At 38.0% G+C, this 19,938-nt stretch overlaps 1 protein-coding gene across 1 annotated transcript in view; it reads left to right on the top strand.

Moving 5' to 3' along the window:
• dmd (dystrophin) overlaps window positions 1–19,938 on the top strand; it is a 244,093-nt gene that overhangs the window by 213,620 nt on the left and 10,535 nt on the right. The window contains exons 70-79 of the mRNA XM_088329820.1: window positions 1,992–2,053; window positions 2,439–2,513; window positions 4,140–4,341; window positions 4,414–4,499; window positions 5,538–5,695; window positions 6,963–7,129; window positions 7,660–7,771; window positions 10,875–11,011; window positions 14,994–15,032; window positions 16,407–16,472. Of these exons, the coding sequence (XP_088185946.1) occupies window positions 1,992–2,053; window positions 2,439–2,513; window positions 4,140–4,341; window positions 4,414–4,499; window positions 5,538–5,695; window positions 6,963–7,129; window positions 7,660–7,771; window positions 10,875–11,011; window positions 14,994–15,032; window positions 16,407–16,472 (1,104 nt within the window). The remainder of the gene's footprint in view (window positions 1–1,991; window positions 2,054–2,438; window positions 2,514–4,139; window positions 4,342–4,413; window positions 4,500–5,537; window positions 5,696–6,962; window positions 7,130–7,659; window positions 7,772–10,874; window positions 11,012–14,993; window positions 15,033–16,406; window positions 16,473–19,938) is intronic.

Here is a 19,938-nt window from a genome sequence, read left to right as displayed (position 1 = left end):
GCCTTCGTGGGGTTTTTATTTCAGGGCAACACAACTGGCATATAATGTCTCTTTCGTCCAATTGCGTTCTGCAGGAGACATGATGTTGATTTTTATATTAATTAACATATATTAATAATCCGAATGTGGACGCGTATGAAACGATTGAGATTTGTTTACGTCAAAATCGTGATGCATCCAAAAATTGAAATTTACCCCAGACCTACTTGACACTGTAAAGAAAGTGGCAAAATGGCTTGCACATAACGATGGAACTGCGGTTATGACCATTTGAGGACATTAGATAGAGATTCCGAATATGAGATTTGTGTGTTTTATTTTATTTCCAAAGGGTAATTGGCTGGAGTGATGATTTTATCCATCTTAGCTACTGCCACAGTTTCAAAGAGTGAGGTGTCAGTGGAAGTAATGTTATTTGGGGTAAATTGCCTCCCAGGGAAATGGAACAGCAGCCGTAATTTGCATTCCTGCGGTTCAAGTTGATTAAAAAACAGGCCTGATGGAAACGTGGACTTTGGTAGCATGATCTTTGAGGGACCAGGCAATTGTTGACCTCGGGGACAAGTGGGAACATTTGACCTGCCATTTTTTTATAGTGCTTGTCTTCATTACCGTCACTGATGAGAGGCAGTTCATTTCTTGCTGATTTAGGCCCAGAGGCGGGATTCAGATCCAGTCATCCAACCTTAGGACACTTAAAGTAAATATTATTATCTGTTTACATTTAAACTTTTGCTCCAATGTGCGCTATTTGTCAGTTTACATTATAGCAAAATGATACCTGTTGTATAGGATCTAGCCAAAACAACTTGAAGTACATGCGAAAGCCAAAGCAGCGTAAACCCAAATTGGGTCAAAAATATCCCAATCCACTGGTTGTATCCAATTGGAACGACTTTGCCTTTAATCTTTCACAATGGATTTGCACCCAATGAGTTACTTCATTAAGTTGAGGTTGAGATGAGTAACACAATAATATTTTTCTGTTATGAACAAATCTGAGGAGTTTAAAACAAAAGATTTAGTTTTTCTGGGTTATTTTGCACAAATTTTGCCTTCATTTTTCAGACAAGCCTCACTGTTGATGGTTCCAATGTTGATTATTTCTTTTGTATACAGATATATTTTTTATCCCCCCCCCCAAAAAAAAACGCATTTTAAGTGTTGCCAACTGAGTTTTTTTCTGTACAACCTCTGTGAAATAGATGAAATGTAGTAATTATATGAAATTGCACTCGTGAACCCATTTGGAACGAGCAAGTAGCCTATTATGTCTACAGACATGAATGGAATTTATATAGGACTAAAAAAATAATAAAATAAAGCGTCACCATGTGCAAAGGAACTGGCAAGCACAGGAATTAGCCTCCATGATTGAAATACAAACAATGAGTTGAGTGGCTGAGCTATTCTTGTGCTGTTCTTGATCTCCAAGTACTGCGGTGTTCCGCTAAACAAAGCAGCGTATGGATTATTATTTTGAAGTGCTCTCCACATAAAGGTTAACTGCAGCCGCGCTTGTGTAGACCGACTTCTGCGCGCTGCACTGAAAAAGCTCTACTGAATTCGTAAAATTGGAGGCAAAGAATTGACTGGATGCATAGTTGTTAGTTTTTCGTTTCTTACTTAGTTATTGAAAGCAAACATGTGGACAGGATGTTCAGTAGCAATAGAAGCTCACTGTTGCATGTCATTCACAATGCTTCCATTCCTGCTACTGTGGCTCAATAGTATGCAGTGAGACAAAACCAGAAATGCTGTTGGAAAGTATCCATTTTTACAAAAATGATTTTAAAATAAATATTTAGATATATCTGTTGGTTTAGGAATGCAATTTACATGTCATAACATGCAGGGCAGTGAAATGAGGGGGCAAGGATTAAACTATACTACATTTGTTTGCAAAAATAAACAAACAGAGCTGCAAAGCACGGTGCATTCACTCTTCATAAATGATAATCCTTTCTCTTGTGTTTTCATTCTTCAACCAGCCACCAGACCCAGACAACATGCTGGGACCATCCCAAAATGGCGGAACTCTATCAATCCTTGTGTAAGACACATTTTATTTTTTTAATGGAGTGACTTTGATAAGGATGTCTTTAAACTGGACATTTTTATTATTGTATCTTCACTTTTTTTGATGAAAAAAATGCATTTTGTATGTTAAAACTGCATCACCTTTTAGACTTTTGCCATGTCCTACAGTTTAAGTAGTACCGGCATCTACTACCAAAGAATTTTTAGATTTGGAGCACTCCCCCAATTTTATGTACAAAATAGTCTTGGGAACAAGCATCTTTATCTAAATAACCCTAAAAATCCACCCCCTATAATATTTGATGTATAATTACTATTGGACTTAACAAAATATGGTTTGATGCCAAGCAGTACAACAATGTCATAAACATCTCATCTGACTCATGTTTCTTTTTCAGCTGACTTGAACAACGTTCGATTCTCAGCCTACCGGACAGCCATGAAACTCAGACGCCTACAGAAAGCTTTGTGCTGTGAGTGCTTTGTGTGCAGGCTTTCATTTTTGGGACTTTTTCAAACTCTCTTCAGATTCATGAGAGGTCAAAGGACATATCAGCTGTAAATCACAGACAATTGCTTATGCAGTACACTACTAGCACTTTAAAGTGACATCAAAATTTCTACTGTCGCATCGCTTACAATATCTATAATAATTTGATTCTTTTGTCCTGTTGACCCTGAGTCTTTTTCAAGTGCCGTGACGTCTTAAAGTCTTGTTCTTTATACAGAAAAAAATTGTCCCCCCAAAAACCCACAATCAAATGTGTTCATTTGACTAATATTTTTTGTTTACAATTAGTTTTTCCCTGACTTGCTAATGCTAAGAGCAAACTCGGTTACCTCACTGCAGATAGTAAACCTTCAAGTCTTCAACATAACGGCTTTTACTGTACAATTCGAACGATTTCCCTTTATTGCAAGCATTCACAATAGAAAACTACATACACTCACCGGCCACTTTATGGTAATCCTAAGAGTTTGGTGTATCTTGACATGACATCACACTCAGATTTGTCGGCTCCACATCCATGATGCGAATGTCCTGTTCTACCACATCGGAAAGATGGTCTATTGGATTTAGATCTGGTGACTCTGAAGCCATTTGAGTACAGTGAACTCATTGTCATGTTTAAGAAACCAGTCTGAAATTATTCAGGCTTTATGACCTGGAGCCTTATCCTGCTGAAAATACCCATAAGAAGTTGGGTACATTGTGGTCATAAAGGGATGGACATAGTCAGCAACAATACTCAGGTAGGCTGTGGCGTTGCAACAAAGCTCAATTGCTACCAACGGGCCCAAAGAGTGCCAAGAAAATATTCCCCACACCATTACACCACCACCACCAGCCTGAACCGTTGATACAAGGCAGGAATGATCCATGCGTTCATATTGTTGACGCCAAATTCTGACCCTACCATCTGATTGTCGCAGCAGAAATCGAGACTTTTCAGACCAGGCAACGTTTTTCCAATCTTCTATTATCCAATTTCGGAGTGGCACCTGTCATGGTCTTCTGCTGTTGTTGCCCATCTGCCTCAAAGTTTGACGTACTGTGCATTCAGAGATGCTCTCCTGCCTACAATGGTTTTAAAGGCGTATTATGTGTGTCACTAATGCCTTTCTATCAGCTCAAACAAGTCTGGCCAACAAGGCATTTCCACCCACAGAACTGACGCTCACTGGATGTTTTTTTCTTTTTCAGACCATCCTTTGTACAACCCTAGAGATGGTTGTGCGTGAAAATCTCAGTAGATCAGTAGTTACTGAGGTACTCAGACCAACCCTTCTGGCACCAACAACCATGCCTCGTTCAAAGTCACTCAAATCACCTTTCTTCCCCTTACTGATGCTCAGTTTGAACTGCAGGAGATTGTCTTGACCATGTCTACAGGCCTAAATGCATTGAGCTGCCGGCATGTGATTGGCTGTTTAGAAATTAAGTGTTAAGGAGTAGTGGGGCAGGTGTACCCAATAAAGTGGCCGGTGAGGCTATGTTCAACCACACCCACCCTATAATAGTTGTACATTTCTAGACATAATCAAGGAAAATTTTCATAGGGTCAACAACCAGTCTCGATATTTCTTTTCGTGCCCAGTGGACTTGCTGAACTTGCCCACGGCGTGCGAAGTGTTTGACCAGCACGGTCTGAAGCAAAATGAACAACTGCTAGACATCTCACAGCTGATGGCCTGTTTGACCAGCTTGTATCAGCGGCTGGAGCAGAACCACGCACACTTGGTCAGCGTGCCCTTGTGCGTGGACATGTGTCTCAACTGGCTTCTCAACGTCTACGACACGTAAGTGCGCACCGAGATACTCCCAGCCTGAAGCCTCGGCGGACTTTTGAGTTCCCCTGATTTACTGAACAGAGGTCGCAGTGGAAAGATTCGCACCTTGTCCTTTAAAACGGGAGTCGTCTCGCTGTGCAAGGCCCACCTGGAAGACAAATACAGATGTAAGTCATATCATTACTACATAAAAAACCTGGACATGTTTGCCCCAAAATGAAATGCCATGTTTCGTAACAATTTTTCCCATTCTGTTCTAAAATCAAGATTAAATCTTAAACATACCCTTATATTTTAGTTAAAACATAATGGGACATAAATAATTATGTATCGTTTTTATTGCACGCTTAAAGTAGAATACAACTTATTGTCATTATAACATTTCAAATGGGTCTATTTTGGAATTTGAAATAGAAATGTCTTTATTGGCATTGATAACAACATGGTGAACATAGTTTACAACAAATTTAGACACTCCAGAATAAACAGGTAATAAGGCTTTTAAAGAGAAAAATCAGATACAAAAGAATGTCAGGATATATAGGCAGAAAAAGCACAATGTACTGTACAATTGCCACTGTGAATATGCACATATTGTATATTATTCATCTATTGTTTTTAACATTTGAATCCTTTTGCACATTTTTACCTTTTTGATCTGTTTTACTTGCACCAAAAGAAGGCTTCTAATTTCATTATACCTGTATTATGACAAAAGAGGCCATTCATTCATTTGTATTTTCAAACAATCGAGCAATGAAAAATAGTGCAATCACATTTAACCGGAACATAAATACATAAATACGGTATGTTGTACCTATTTTTCTAAACATAGTATACATATTTTTCATAGTCTTGTGCACTTGTTTAGGGTAGTGATGGGCCTGACGAAACAACTGTCTCTGGTCCCTGTTTTAACTGACCTTTGGTGCCTACCGGAGGGCAACAGGTCAAAGAGGTGGTGCCTGAGGTGTGAGAAATCCTCCATAAATTTGGCTATTCTGTGGTATTGCAAGCCGGCATGACCGAGCCCCCCCATAAATGACTGGTAGTTTGTAAAAAACATGTGGTGAATACTGAACCGTTGATAATATCATCATTAAGGGACTGGTAATTAATCACGTTTTGCAAAATTACTAGAAGGCAACCCGACCATACTGGTTTAGTAATTACTGTTAGAACTGAATGAGTTTCCTCTTGGGCAGTCTTGTTTCGACAGGTGGCAAGCGCCACCGGCTTCTGTGATCAGCGTCGCCTCGGCCTCCTCCTGCACGACTCCATTCAGATCCCTCGGCAACTCGGCGAGGTCGCTTCCTTCGGCGGCTCCAACATCGAGCCTTCTGTGCGGAGCTGCTTCCAGTTTGTAAGTGCATCCAACATGATTTCTTTTATGTGAGAAATATTGAGGCCTCTTATCCTCTGCTGTGGCATCATGAATTGTATTTGTATGAACAGTAATTGTAATGTACTCTAAATACTTCCTCTGACATTGTCTAGGCCACTTGTGTCAAACTCATGGTCTGTGGGCCAAATGTGTCCTCCTACTTCATTGTATGTGGCCCGCGAGACAATGCTGAGAGAAGCACAAAAGAAGAATTAGCTTCATCGCGTCAAACAATGACTTGCAGTTTTAAACATGTTCACTCGATATCGCCAAAGCCAGGAGCCACTTCCAAAGCACCCACTTGTATCTTTAGCTGCTGATTACCAATAATCATCCAGAGAACATTGAGTAAACCCATCTTGATGTTATCTTACCTCAAATAAGAGTCAAGGGCACGCTGTTTAAGGCAATATAAAAAATACTAAATAAAACATAGCAACTGGGTGTTTTTATAAAAGTTTAAAGAAGATCTAACTCCTTCCTCTAATATATATTATATCTAAAAGCAAAGTCCCCATATTCATTTTCATATAAAAATTAAAAAGCTGAAACACTTTGTAATCATTACTTCAATCGTATAAACAAGTGTTGTATTTTTGGCACTTTCCAGTCTGCATGAGTTTTCCAAAGTTAAATAAACTGTAGTGTATATCATTTCAATTGTCTAGATTTTTTTTAAAATTAGGCTGCTTGGAGTGTTCGGGAGCTGCAGTACTCTATTTGGCCGCTAAAGTGTGTTAACGACCCACCGCAAGAAAGCAGATGTTTATCCATTTTGTTGGTATTCATTAGGGCTGCCTTGACACAAAATCTAGCTAAATACACTTGTGGAAGCCTAAACAAAATCGGTTCATCTGTTTCAGAGTCTATAAGTCACATACGCACACACACACACCGGGATTAATAAAGTACCTTGGATAGATTTAGATACATTTAGACTAGATAGCTAAAGATTAAATTTAGATGGATAGATGAATAATTGATTGATTATAGGTACAGTTAACAAACACTACACTAAATTAATGAAAAGAAAAAAAATGATGTAAAAAAACTCCATGACCGTTTTAAAATCAAATCTTACATAGCTGAGTCATAAACTGATTTTGCAAGTCTCCAAAAAAAACCCCAGCCCTCCATCTATGGTACACTTTTTATGCTATTGATTTACTAGTCCGGCACACATAAAAAATGTTTTATCCACTAGGTGGGCCCCTGATCTAAAACGAGTTTGATACCCCTGGTCTAGGCCAATAACAAGCCGGAATTAGAGGCGGCCATGTTCCTGGACTGGATGCGTTTGGAACCTCAGTCCATGGTCTGGCTGCCTGTGCTGCACCGTGTGGCTGCCGCAGAGACCGCCAAGCACCAGGCCAAGTGCAACATCTGCAAGGAGTGCCCCATCATCGGCTTCAGGTCAGCATGTATAAAACGCGTGTGAACACAAGAGGAGATTTTTTTATCATATCAAATTCTCTACATAACGGGCACTAAATAATTACTTTAATTGACTTTTTACCGAAGGTAAAATTGAAATGAGGCTTGTGCTGTTTTCAGTAAGCGTTTTTTGATTACTGGGTGTGAAGTGACAATAGCACCCAGTAATCTCATTAGTACATTCTTATTTTTTTTTTTACAAACAGCTTTTTTTCTGTTTTTTTTTAGGTTATTATATATATTTTTTATACTTCACCTGTCTTTTTTTAGGTAAATGGTTGGAGAAAAAAGCCTGTTCGTAATTGCTGTTTATATTATCCCTTGCCTCATTCAGTGTCCTTAGAGACCAGAGCTACCACGATGGCATGTTTATGCCTTAATATAGTATTCAGTCCAAACATTTCTGGGATGTTTAATAGATGAATAGGGCTTCATAATTAAATCAGTCTTTCTTTTGCATATTCAGCCATGTTTCCTTTTGACCTCCCACTTGTTTTGTCACAACGCAGATACCGCAGTCTGAAACACTTCAACTATGACATTTGCCAAAGCTGCTTTTTTTCTGGCCGCGTCGCCAAGGGACACAAAATGCAGTACCCTATGGTGGAGTACTGCACCCCGGTAGGAACATATCCATATTCATCTTCCTTGCTTCCATGTGAATATAAACCACATATACGGTATAAAATGCCCGAAAATCCTCTGCCCCTTTCACTGTCACTAAAATCCTCCTCTGCAATTACCCAGGCTCATTATTGTGCTCCTTTATAGATAATGTTGTTTTTTTTGAGTAAACATTATATTTTATTCAACAGCTAAGCCTTCCGATCCAGTCTCCCTGCATTTGTGGTTAATAGCCCAATTAAAACATAAAATTTAAAGCAAAAAGCTTGATTCTATTCACAACAATTTTCACCCAAATCTGTTCATTGCACCTTTTAGGTTTTTTTATCGCTTGCCTGGCAATTCCCATCATGGAACAAAACAAAAAAGTTGTGTTTGTTTTTTCCAACTGAAATGTTCTATTGCAGGGGTGGGCAAAGTTCGTTGTGAGACACATTGGGAAAAAAATTTGGCAGAGGGACCAGTCTGAAGACGGAATGCCTGGAAAAAGTGCGTTGTAACTGTTGAATTTGAACCTTAGTAGACACTCAAAATAAGGAGAGAAGACATCAGTGAATTATGCATTATTGCAAAGAGGACCGGGGAAGAGCATTCAGATAAGGGAATTCCATTCTGTTTGAAAGCCCTCCTTTGAGCACCCCCTCTTTTTGTTAAATCTTCAATGTCACAAAAAAAAACAGATAGTGCCTAAGTGTGTATCAAAGAACAGCAACATGATTCGCGTCAATAGTCAAAACAACAAACAAAAGTGGACAATATTAACTGGCATCCTATGATTTTTTTTTTTGCGTTTGTCCTATATTAAAGCAGAATAAAAATATTATATTAAAAATATTCTTAATACTAATGACACATTTTTAAAATTTGACAATTCGATTGAAAAAGTGAAACAAATGCAATACCTCATGCTTGGAGGTTTTAGTTTTATGTGAAGTTTGATATTGTTAAGTACAATAAATACATTATAAGACTAGCAAGTACAGAAAAATGAAATTAGAGATTTAGGTCTTAGGCATTACATATTAATGCTTATTAATTCACCTTAATCATCTGGTCGCCATTAGTTTTCGGTTTAAAGCACAATCCCTCTCATCCTCGGCATTGACGGGCATCAGCAAGTGACAACATTGATACTAGATCCTAAATCACTGGGGAAAAACCTTTTTTTCTGATTTTGAGTAACACACACACACACACAGCTCACACAACACACACAACACATTATCAGAAAGCCTGACGGGCTGCATTTGACCTGTGAGCCGTAGTCTGCCATCCCTGTTCTATTGTGTTTTACCAGCCAAAACAGTCAAATACTAAAGATGAAGAATCATTGATGTTGTGGCATTTGATGAGTCTTGCCAGTTTGCTGGAAAAAAAAGAACATTTTAGAATAGAATAGAATAGAATATACCTTTATTGTCATTGTTACAAATGGGCTAACATATTGTGACAACGAAATTGGGCATGACACTCCAGTTTTACACATTCATAGTGAGGTATGAGCAAGAAGATAAAGGAACAGAGAAGATAATGTTATAAGACAAGGGGGATAAGGCTATAGTTATAATTTACATGGTGTTTACACAAGAAATGTCGGCATGTGGGATGTTACATACAGGGTTGTCGTGATAACGTTGGTATCGTAACGGTTGTGCAATATTGCATTTGGTGCAAAGTCATCATAGTGCAAAAATAGTCAGCATATGCATTGATGCAAACATAGACATCATAGTGGAAGTCGGTGTTCGTTTTGTTCACTAAGTAAATCTCGTTTCGACAACACAAATTTTTCACTTGATAAAAAGTAGGCCAAATTAGACAACCACAAAAAAACAAATAATGACCAGAGAAAATATTTTTGAGTTTTAGTCGACCAATAAATTCTTCAAAATGCAGTTTACTAAATACAGACTGGACTAAAATGAACGTTTTGTTTCATAAATTAAGACAAGTCAAGTAAAGTCAAGCCATGTTTATTTGTCTAGCCCTTTATCACAAGGAGTCTCAAGCCTGCACAGACCACAGGTTATTGCAAGCTACAGACTATTATTACACCATACCCTGATCTAAAACTACATGAGGGCAAGGAAAAACCCTAAAACCTCAACATGAGGAAAATGAAGACACCTTGAAAAGGGACAGCACATGAGCTCATCTCCCTTCCAAGGATGACCAGGCTGCAATGGATGTTGCAATAACAGACAAAAAAACATATATTGTCAACAGGAAATATAGGCCATTCATAAGCTATATAATAGAAGTGTGTTTTAAGCCTATATTTAAACAGTTTCACTGAGATTGCAGATCGAATCTCAGAGCATTCCTCAACACTGGGGACTGAATGGAGAAAGCTCAGACAAAAATTCAATTTCTTTATTCAATTCCTGTTGTCTTTGAATCAACCACAAATATGAAACAGCTGTTTTTTTTCATGTATTCATGAACCTTACTTTTCCTCAAAAATATATAATTTTTGGCGAATTATTTCACATTAGATGAAAATGTTTAATATCATCTGCTGCCGAAAATAAAGTGTAAAATTATTGTCCAGACCAGTATTGGACGTGTAAAATTATGCTGAACATATTTAACCAAAGAAAAAGCGCAATTACGTTAACTTAACGTAATAAAAGAATAACAAAAGCGAGATATTACATTGACTCATGATAAATGACCCCCTGTGGGGTGTCAACTTTTAATGATAAGACAAACCCATGTAGAGGGGGATCTTGAACCTGGTAACATAGAATGCTCAACCTACTTAACATCTTGGTGAGCTTAAAATGCAATTAGAGACAACCCTCTGAATTGACTTGATATGACAGATATAAATGGAGGACATTGGAAATGTGATGGGGTGCTTAGTTACTGCCCTGATCTCCTTCCAAAGCCTTGGTGATTGATGTGTCATTATTTTCTTATCCGTGAAAGGGGATTTAATCCTTTTGCAGAATAAGTTCAATATTTCAGAATTTTAATCGGGCAAAGAAAATGAATAGCTCATCCTTGGTGTGCCACTCATTTATTTTGTTGAGTGTCCGGGAAATGAAAGTAGCAAAGCAAAGACACGCTACGTTGTTAATCATTTGTTTTTCTCCAGACAACATCTGGCGAGGACGTCAGGGATTTTGCCAAGGTGCTCAAGAACAAATTCAGGACAAAACGTTACTTTACCAAGCACCCGCGAATGGGCTACCTGCCTGTCCAGACTATCCTTGAAGGCGACAACATGGAAACGTGAGTCACTTCCTGTCGTAAAGTCCAGGGTTCGTACGGTTGCATGAAACTCTTGAAAATGCTTGAATTTTAATTTTATGTTTTCAAGGTTTAAAAAGTGCTTGAATTTTGGGGGAAATGCTTGTAAATGCTGGAAATTGTTGCCATGTTTTTTGGCAGTATGACTTGCAATTCATAACACCACGCATTATGTAAATAAAAAATAAAACAAGTCAGCTTAAAAACGACGCAGACGCTGCTCTCTTTTGGCCTTGCTTTGTTTTTTTTCTTCCCATGTGATTCACTAAAGCTAGTTTTAGTTTGTATTGCGTCATGTGAAGCTTCATCGCCCCTTAGCATCATGCCTGAGAATACAAATTCATCATGAGAATGATGCCAGGAAGCTGCCATTTTAATTAACGACTCCTAGAAAACAAAGTATTGGCTAAAACGTGGAACATAGACATCTTTCGGTGTTTGTTAAGTGTGACGTCGACAAGCTGCGTGCGCCGTGTTAAGGCAGAACAACAGAATCATGTCAGTTTATAACAGCCGATTGACAGAAATTGATTATAATTAGTAACATTTCATCTCATCTCATCTCATCAGCTGCACCGCTTATCCTCAGTTGGGTCGCGGGGAGTAACATTTCAATTATGCACAAAGTATGTGCAAGCAGCAAGATAACAACTTTATTTTAGTGATCAAAGTCAACAAAACAAAAACCCGCTCTTTTAACTGTTGCTACACATGAATCGTGCGAGCCACTTTGTGGAGTTTTTCTGTGACCTTTTTGTCTTATATACAAGGCCACTCCATTTTGGGTGAGTAACGAGTAAAATGTCTTTTTATGCCAGCAAATTAAATGGAGCAAAATAGTGGCTCAGATGACCAGTTTATATTTGCAGTAGATTAGATGACACATAAGTTAAACTTAAAAAAAAAGGACTTTCCTTTACCTGCACATACCTTAGATACATTATTAGTATTTGTGGGATCAATAATAATTATCCATCCATTATCTGCACCGCTTATCCTCAGTACTGCCGCGGGGGTGCTGGAGCCCATCCCAGCCTTCTTCGGGCAGTGGGCAGGGGACACCCTGAACTGGTTGCCAGCCAGCCGCAGGGCACACAGAGACGGACAATTCCGCTCTCTCATTCACACCTAGGGACAATTTGAACCGGCCAATTCACTTGACATGCATATATTTTGAATATGGGAGGAAACCGGAGTGCCCGGAGGCAACCCACGCAAGCACGGGTAGAACATGCAAACTCCACACAGGAGGGTTCGATCGCACGACCTCAGAACTATGCTGCACACGCGCTAACCACTGCACCGCCGGGCTGCCCAATAATAATTATTACAACAAATAATAATTATTATTATTGACAATATAATGTATTATGTTTTTCTTGTAATGGTACTGGAGAATTTGGAACAATGGTTTTGCAAGTCCTTGAACCCCTAGTGTGAAATATTTGACCCTTAGATGGCACTGTATTGTCTAATGTGAATGAAAACCAGTGCCACAGAGCACAGCTGGCAGCAAGTTGCCAGACAAACGTGGCGGCAACATTAGGTAGAAATTCCACTATGTAATACAAATTTCCCACCTATGATTTTGTATTAAAAAATAAGTATAATATATGATATCATATGATATAATAGTTCAGGTACTTTTGTAATTTTTACTGTTGTACCAGAAATTTCAAATTGCGCCTAATAGATAGAAATGATCATGTACCGCAGATTACGGAGGATAAGATTGGAAATACATACAGTAATTATTTGTTTGCTTTACCATACAAAGTGTTACAGTAATACTATATGTTAGAAATGATTGTGCAAAATGGATGAAATCGATTTAAGCAACGCTGATCATAATTGCAAACAAATGTATGGAACGAGAATTGAACTCAAGTCGTTGAGGTGAGAGTACAAACACATTACCACTATAGACCCCTAGTGGTAAAAATTACACACAACAAGGCATTAAACGGTATCTCATTATAATACAAATTATTACCAAAGGTGCCTGGAAAACTGATTTGCATAATTAATTCTGTCTCTCCACTTCTTCAGCAGCGAATGTTAGGAAATGGAGAAAACATCAAGTCTATCAACAAAGTACTATACAAGCTGTTTTACGTGCGCATTCATATTAAACCAAGATGAAGAAGTGGAGAGACTGTTTAACCTATTAGAATATACTATGCAAATCGATGTTATGGCACCGTAAAAATAGCGATAAGCTGTAATGCTTTTCCAAATGTCATCTGTACCACTGGTGGTTGAGTGGTAATTTGTCAGCGCTCTCACCACCACTACTTAATTCCAATTGCGTACAATGTTTTGCTATTATGGGCTAAAGAAACGTATAAATGCGCATTATATTACAGGGTTCCCGCCGATCCTTAAAAAGTCTTAAAAGGCATTGAATTCATGATTCTAAAAATAAGGCCTTAATTGGCATCAAATGTCTTAGATCTAATTTTCGATAGTCTTAAAAATGAAAACGCAAAGATTTAGGAATATTATTTGTTCACATCCAGGGAGTCCAAAGTTTTTTCCAAGCATGTGTTTGGATGATGCTACACTCAAAATTAGTCATGAATCTATAACAGTGTTATGTTTTTCAAAATTTCTTAAAACGAACCAAAATGTCATTTTTAATGCATTGTGATAAAAATGCTTCATGAATGTAGTTCTTTGGAATCTAGTCTTGACTAAGGATCCATGAAGCACTGGAAACCTCCTTTTTATTTTTTGTTTTCCACGTCTAATACTTTGGAGAGGGCTATGTTTTTCAGATGGAAAGTTTTCAACTAGACCAAAATGTGAATTAATAAATGAATAAATAAACATTCTTTTGAAAATAACCTTTAATTCATGTGATGTTGTTTTGGTTTTGTTTCTTTCAATTGTGTTTTTTTTTTTGTCAATTTCAAACGGCAATAAAAAAGTCTTCAAAAGTCTTGAATTCAACTTGCCCCAAACTGTAGGAACCCTGTATTAATGTGTACCCGCACACACGATACTTCTTATTGTAGTCTCAATATTATGCACAGAGTGCGGTCCACCTTATTTAGGAAAAAATACATGACATAAGACCATTCTTTGAGGGTGCGTCTTATAATACGGTGGGACCTTATAGTGTGGAAATTACGATAATCTTACAAGAATTACTGATTCACTCAGGTAGTGCTCTCTTTTGTTTAATTTAATTCAAGGCGGAAACACGACAGCGCAGTGGTTAACGCGTGTGTGGCACAGTTCTGAGGTCATGGGATCAAACCTTCCTGTGTGGAGTTTGCATGTTCTCCCCGTGCTTTCGTGGGTTTCCTCCGGGCGCTCCGGTTTCCTCCCACATTCCAAAAACATGCATGTCAGGTTAATTGGCCGATCCAAATTGTCCCTAGGTGTATATGAGCGAGTGAATTGTTTGTCTCTATGTGCCCTGCGACTGGCTGGCAACCAGTTCAGGGTGTCACCCGGCCCATTGCCCAAAGATAGCTGGGGATTCACTTTTGTTTTTTTTGTATTGCATTCAAAATATGAGTGACAATATATGTGTGTAGTTTTTTTCATCCTAAGGCTGCTCTTGATAGTATTACTAATATATAGACAAAATATACTCTCATTTTTATCCCACAAAAAACGATTCCATCTGTTATAGAACAACTTGACACGTACCAAGAAGATTTAGATAAAACATGGCTGTTACCAGATGGCAATGTACATATTGTAATTATTATTGCATTGCTCTTATTGTATTATTAGAGAATTATACTGACACATGCAACTGTATAAAAAGTTGTTATCAATAATTAGGCATAATGGCTTCACAATAACTGTGAGCTATTTCTTCAGCACTTGCTTTACTTGAATCTGTATTCCAGTCAGAACGTGTAGTTTAAATAAGTATGTATTAGAGTGTGTGAAGGAAAACATGACTACATTATGTCAAATCATTTATTTTTTGTTTTGTGTCTCACAGGCCCATTACACTGATCAACTTTTGGCCCGTGGAGCACGCGTAAGTACAAGTCAACACTTTGATCTATTTTAACTATCTGGGTTGCTTTGTACCTGACGACCCAATTTTCAAGTATTTTTTTTTAAACTAATGTCTCAATTGTCAGGGCTTATTTAGTGCAATATGACCCAATTTTTGAGGCTGTCACACAGTCATCCCTCAGATGTTGCTGTAAATGGTGGCCAGAACCCCAGGCGAAACATGAAAATTCGCAAAGTAGCATTGAACATTTATAAAAGCACAGATTTTTGGGTTGGTTCAACTTTTTTTTTTTGAAATAAGAAAATAATTATTAAAATATTTGTATTCATTCAGGGTTCCCGCAGATCATTGAAAAGTCTTAAAATGCATTAAATTCATACATTCTCAAGGCCTTAATTGGCATTAAAATGTACTAAATCACATGTTTTAAGTCTTAAAAATACAGACACGTCTATATAAGATTTATATTTGTTTAAACTAAAATGATATCATAACATTTATCAATTGTCTTGATTTATTTTTGTGGCAATAACGCGTGACCACATAACGGAACTATCAAAACGGCAGATGCATGTCTTGTATCTACCCACATGACAGATAACAAAGAGGCTATCCGATGAATGTTTTTCACCATGGCTAAAAACTGTGCCAGGTATGGTGTGCAAGGATTATTCATGTTTTTTCTGTTTTGTTAGTTTCAATCAGGGATTTTTTTGTCGACTTGGTCTTAAATTTGATTTTAAAAGGTATTAAAAAGTCTTAAAAAGTCTTGAATTCAACTTGCCTTAAGCCATAGAAACCCTGTCATTGCAGAGCAAGCTTTAACAAAATACCGTACAAATAGTAAGTGATTTAATATTTATTTATTTATTTGTTTTCTTGGGACGTACAACTTTATGAGTATATATTTAAGATATAAAAAGAAAAAAATAGTACTCGGCTGCTGTCTACAGATATGGATGAATGTTTTAGTTACTCCGCTAATCACTGAAAGAAAGACATATTGAACAATAGCATGCTTTTTTTGCAAAGATAAAATTGTGCAGTTTCCTGTGGCACACTAAATGAGGTCCGGAGGCACACTGGTTTAAAAACACTAAACTAGAGGACAGCATTTCGTATGCGCCAGCGCTGTTCAAAATAGCTATTCGGTATTTTAAATGTGATGTCATCGGGGTATTTCTTACGGCAAAAGCATCATTTCTCAAGGACGAAAACCCCACATAATGTTTCACGTCCGCTGAGAATGGCCGTCTCTCAGCTCCACGTGCCCCTTGCCAATGCTGGCCCTCTATGGGCTCCTGCAGCGCACTGCCGCCTAACAATTAATGAGTCTCCTTCTGTTGCATCTCACTAAGCTCCTGTCTTCCCTGTTTGTAATTTTTCCGGCAGGCCTGGCACATCCCCTCAGCTCTCGCATGACGACACACACACTCGGATCGAGCACTACGCCAACCGGTAACACACAAAAACACACGCGCAGTCAGCACCTGCTGCCGGGCGCAGCTTTGCAAGCTTTTCACATAATGGCTTCTCCAGAGAGCGCCTTCGGACTCGACATTTTGATAGATGTGATTTGGAATCTTCATTTTGCAAAAATAATACAGCGCTCTGCATTCCCTACGAGGGCTGCGGCGCTTCTTCCCATCCCACCTACTGTATGTAACCCACTGGGGATCAGCTGCCCTGATTCTTTCATGGTGCAGTGCTAGTTCAAGTTTCAGTTGATATCTTTTCACTTTCGGGCAGGGTTGGGCAAACTTTTGGAGTTGCGAACCAAATTGGGTTAAGAAAATTAGCCAAATGGCCAGTTCTTGGGACCTATTCACATTTTTTTCAAATTATTAATTAAGCGCTCGCAATTAAGACAAAATAAAATATTTTGTCCCTGTTTTAAGCCCTTAATTTGATACAGTAAGACCTCGGTTATCGCGGTTAATGGGGACCAAAACCACCCGCGATAAGTGAAAATCAGCGAAGTTTGTTTTATTTCTTTAGTAGTATTTTTGTAGGTTTTCTGTAGTAGTTTTTCCGGGGATAGTATTACTGTAGTAGTATTTTTGTACTGTTTCAGTTGTATTTTTTTCTTTTCAAAGCAAAAGAATCTATAAGATCCTTTTTTTTAAGCACTATATTTGATATTTGGTTTTGTAGTAATTTTGTAGTATTTTTTAATGCATTTATAAGTATCTTTCTAGTAGACACATAAAGAGTCAATGGGTACCAATAACAAAATTTTTTTTTAATTAGTCGTACTTTATTTACTATAATATAGATTGCAATTATAAATTTCGCTTTATATGCTGTACTCTGCCCACCCCTGATTTAAGGGATCTCAAAGTTGAGTCGAGGCAGCATCAAGAACAGCTTTGACTTAATGATTTCTTTGGGGGTGCGGATGCTACTTCATGGCTTTGGCCATGCAACGTAGCATAACTGTTCTACCATGTTGTCAGAGAAAAGGATAATGTTGAAATTTGATATCACATTAGAAAACACTTTTTTTAAATTTCAAATGACATTGTAAAAAATGTTATTACCGTAATTGAAACGTAAGTGCGGGTTTAGCCTATGATCAGTGGTGTGCAGTCAGGAGAAGCAGGTGAGGCTGTGTTTCAAAAGAGTTTATGAAAATATAAAGTTAAGAATATATTAAATAATTATATCTATTCGGTTTTAAAGTTCTCTTTTATTTAACAATTCAAAATTTTAAGATTTTTTTTTTTTTCAAAATAGCAGAATTTTTTCACATTAAATTAGGAATATTATCAAGAGGTTGCGGGTTCGATTCCCGGCTCGTATGTGTTATATGTCGAAGTGTCCTTGGGCAAGACACTGAATCCCTAATACCCCTGATAGCAGGTAGTTGCATTGCATGGCTGACGCTGCTATCGGTTAGTTAGTGTGTAAAAGGGAAAGGTGTGAAGCACATTGTAAAGCGCTTTGGGAGGTCTTCATTGATTTGAAAAGCGCTATATAAATGCAGACCATTTACATTTATTTACATTTTATGTACTGTGCTAAGCGTCTGCAGATGCAGAGTGAGGCACAATTCTCTTGCCTCATGGCAGAGGGTGATAGTGAGACCAAGGATTCTGATTTGGCGCACACCTCAACCTTAAACAGGTGGAAAAATGAAGAAGCATGTGCCAGTAGAACTTTTTCAATTCCCATCTATTACTGACATTTAAGCAGAGGATATTGTCCATTACCAATACTGATATCATTATAAATTAGACATTATTTTGTTTTCTGTAGTGTTGTTATTTTATCTAAAGTGAGTACAAGACGGTTGAATTCGGATGATCCTGCTTACTTTTATCGATACAGGTTTTAAGTCTGCTCTTCTAAAACTTTGTCATCCAGGGCAACACAAAGTTTATCCGTTTTTTAAAATCGCATAGTCTTTGCATGCTTCATCCAAACGCTGCTCGATTGAAGAGAATGAATGGATACAGCAATAAATCGATTCTATATAGTTCCAATCTCAAATTCGATATGAGAGATTATGAATAGAATTGATTAAATCCTGTCTTGTTGTTTTTTTTTTTTATTGGTGTCAATGTCTGATATGAAATTTGTATCAGTAAATCTATGGTGAAAAATAAGATTTGAAAAAAATGGCCAATGTATTTGATACTTGAATTAATTTTCGAATCAGCTGTTGCACCTAAACTACCTGTAACCTACTAATTTGAGTTATTTGAAATACTTTGATAAGTGTTAAAACACCACTGTTAAATGTAATTAGGTGGCTTTCTATCACTATTAATTTCAATACTTACACATGTGTACTGTTACTAGTAGCACCATTCTGTGTCTACCTTTATACAGTAGATTTTGAACACCAGAGAGTGTTAGAGCAGCACTTGTTTTAGTCTTATAAGTAGTAAAAGTTTGATAGGTGTTTACTTAATACTGAGGATGTAAACATACATAAACACGTTTCTCATGTTAGATCTAACAGCCTTTAGTGTGAATGTGTTAGATTGTGTATTTATTGCCACACACAGCTAAGTAACATTGTTATTAGCCCACCAGTGCCTGACCTAGCATCACTTAACTACCACCTACTTACCGTACATTAAAATGACCAGGTCTAAACCACATGACATTCTAGCAACCTTGAGTTTAAGAACTGACAAAAGTGTTGAAATGCACCCCCTTTGGCTAAGTAATTATCTAGCATTATGGATAGAAATAGAACTGTGAAGGTAAGTCTGGAGAATTCCTTATGCTCTCTCTCTTTCATGAGAAACGCATGACTTTATCACTGAAAAGTGACAAAAGAGCTACATGACCCATGATCGATACGAGCCATGGACTTGGAGTCCCGCGAGCGGGATCTCTATTCATCTTAAGATGGAGTCTCGGGACGTCTTGGGGAGCTGCTTGCATTGCGCAGCATGTCAGCATGCATGCTTTGAACCTCAGTCAATACACCAACTCTGTGAAAAAAAATCAATCGCTTTTGTTGAGACATCACAAAGAGTCAAGTTGGAAAATATCTGAAAAGAGGTCGGTGAGGGGTTTAGTAACATTGGCTTCTGCGGAACAGCGGGCCTTTCTCCTGAGCGCTAATCAGTGAGGCCCTCCTGGTCTTTGCTGGGTCCCGGCCACACATTGCATGTTCGATCCCCAACAAAGGGCTCCCAAAAGCAGCTCTTGCTTTTCCCATGCTACCACCTGCTGTCTTCATACGCAAGTAAAACCATGCCAACGGCCCCACACATCAGTCAACTATACTGTACTTTTGGACTTGTATTATCAGTCGTGATGGCGTCCTATTCATGTAAACTGTCTGCTGAATATGACTACCAACAGCTACTCTTAACATTTTTCTCACATTTCTCCAGTGCCAAATTCTTTATCAAAACATTTGCCTTTACATTGATTCAATAAGCTAATTTTGAATTGACTAAGA

The sequence above is a fragment of the Urocampus carinirostris genome, chromosome 3, assembly GCF_059441175.1.
Source record: "Urocampus carinirostris isolate Australia breed hairy pipefish chromosome 3, RoL_Ucar_1.0, whole genome shotgun sequence".
Taxonomy (NCBI): domain Eukaryota; kingdom Metazoa; phylum Chordata; class Actinopteri; order Syngnathiformes; family Syngnathidae; genus Urocampus; species Urocampus carinirostris.
Note: the sequence above shows the minus strand (reverse complement) of the source record. Positions and strands in the feature narration are given on the sequence as shown.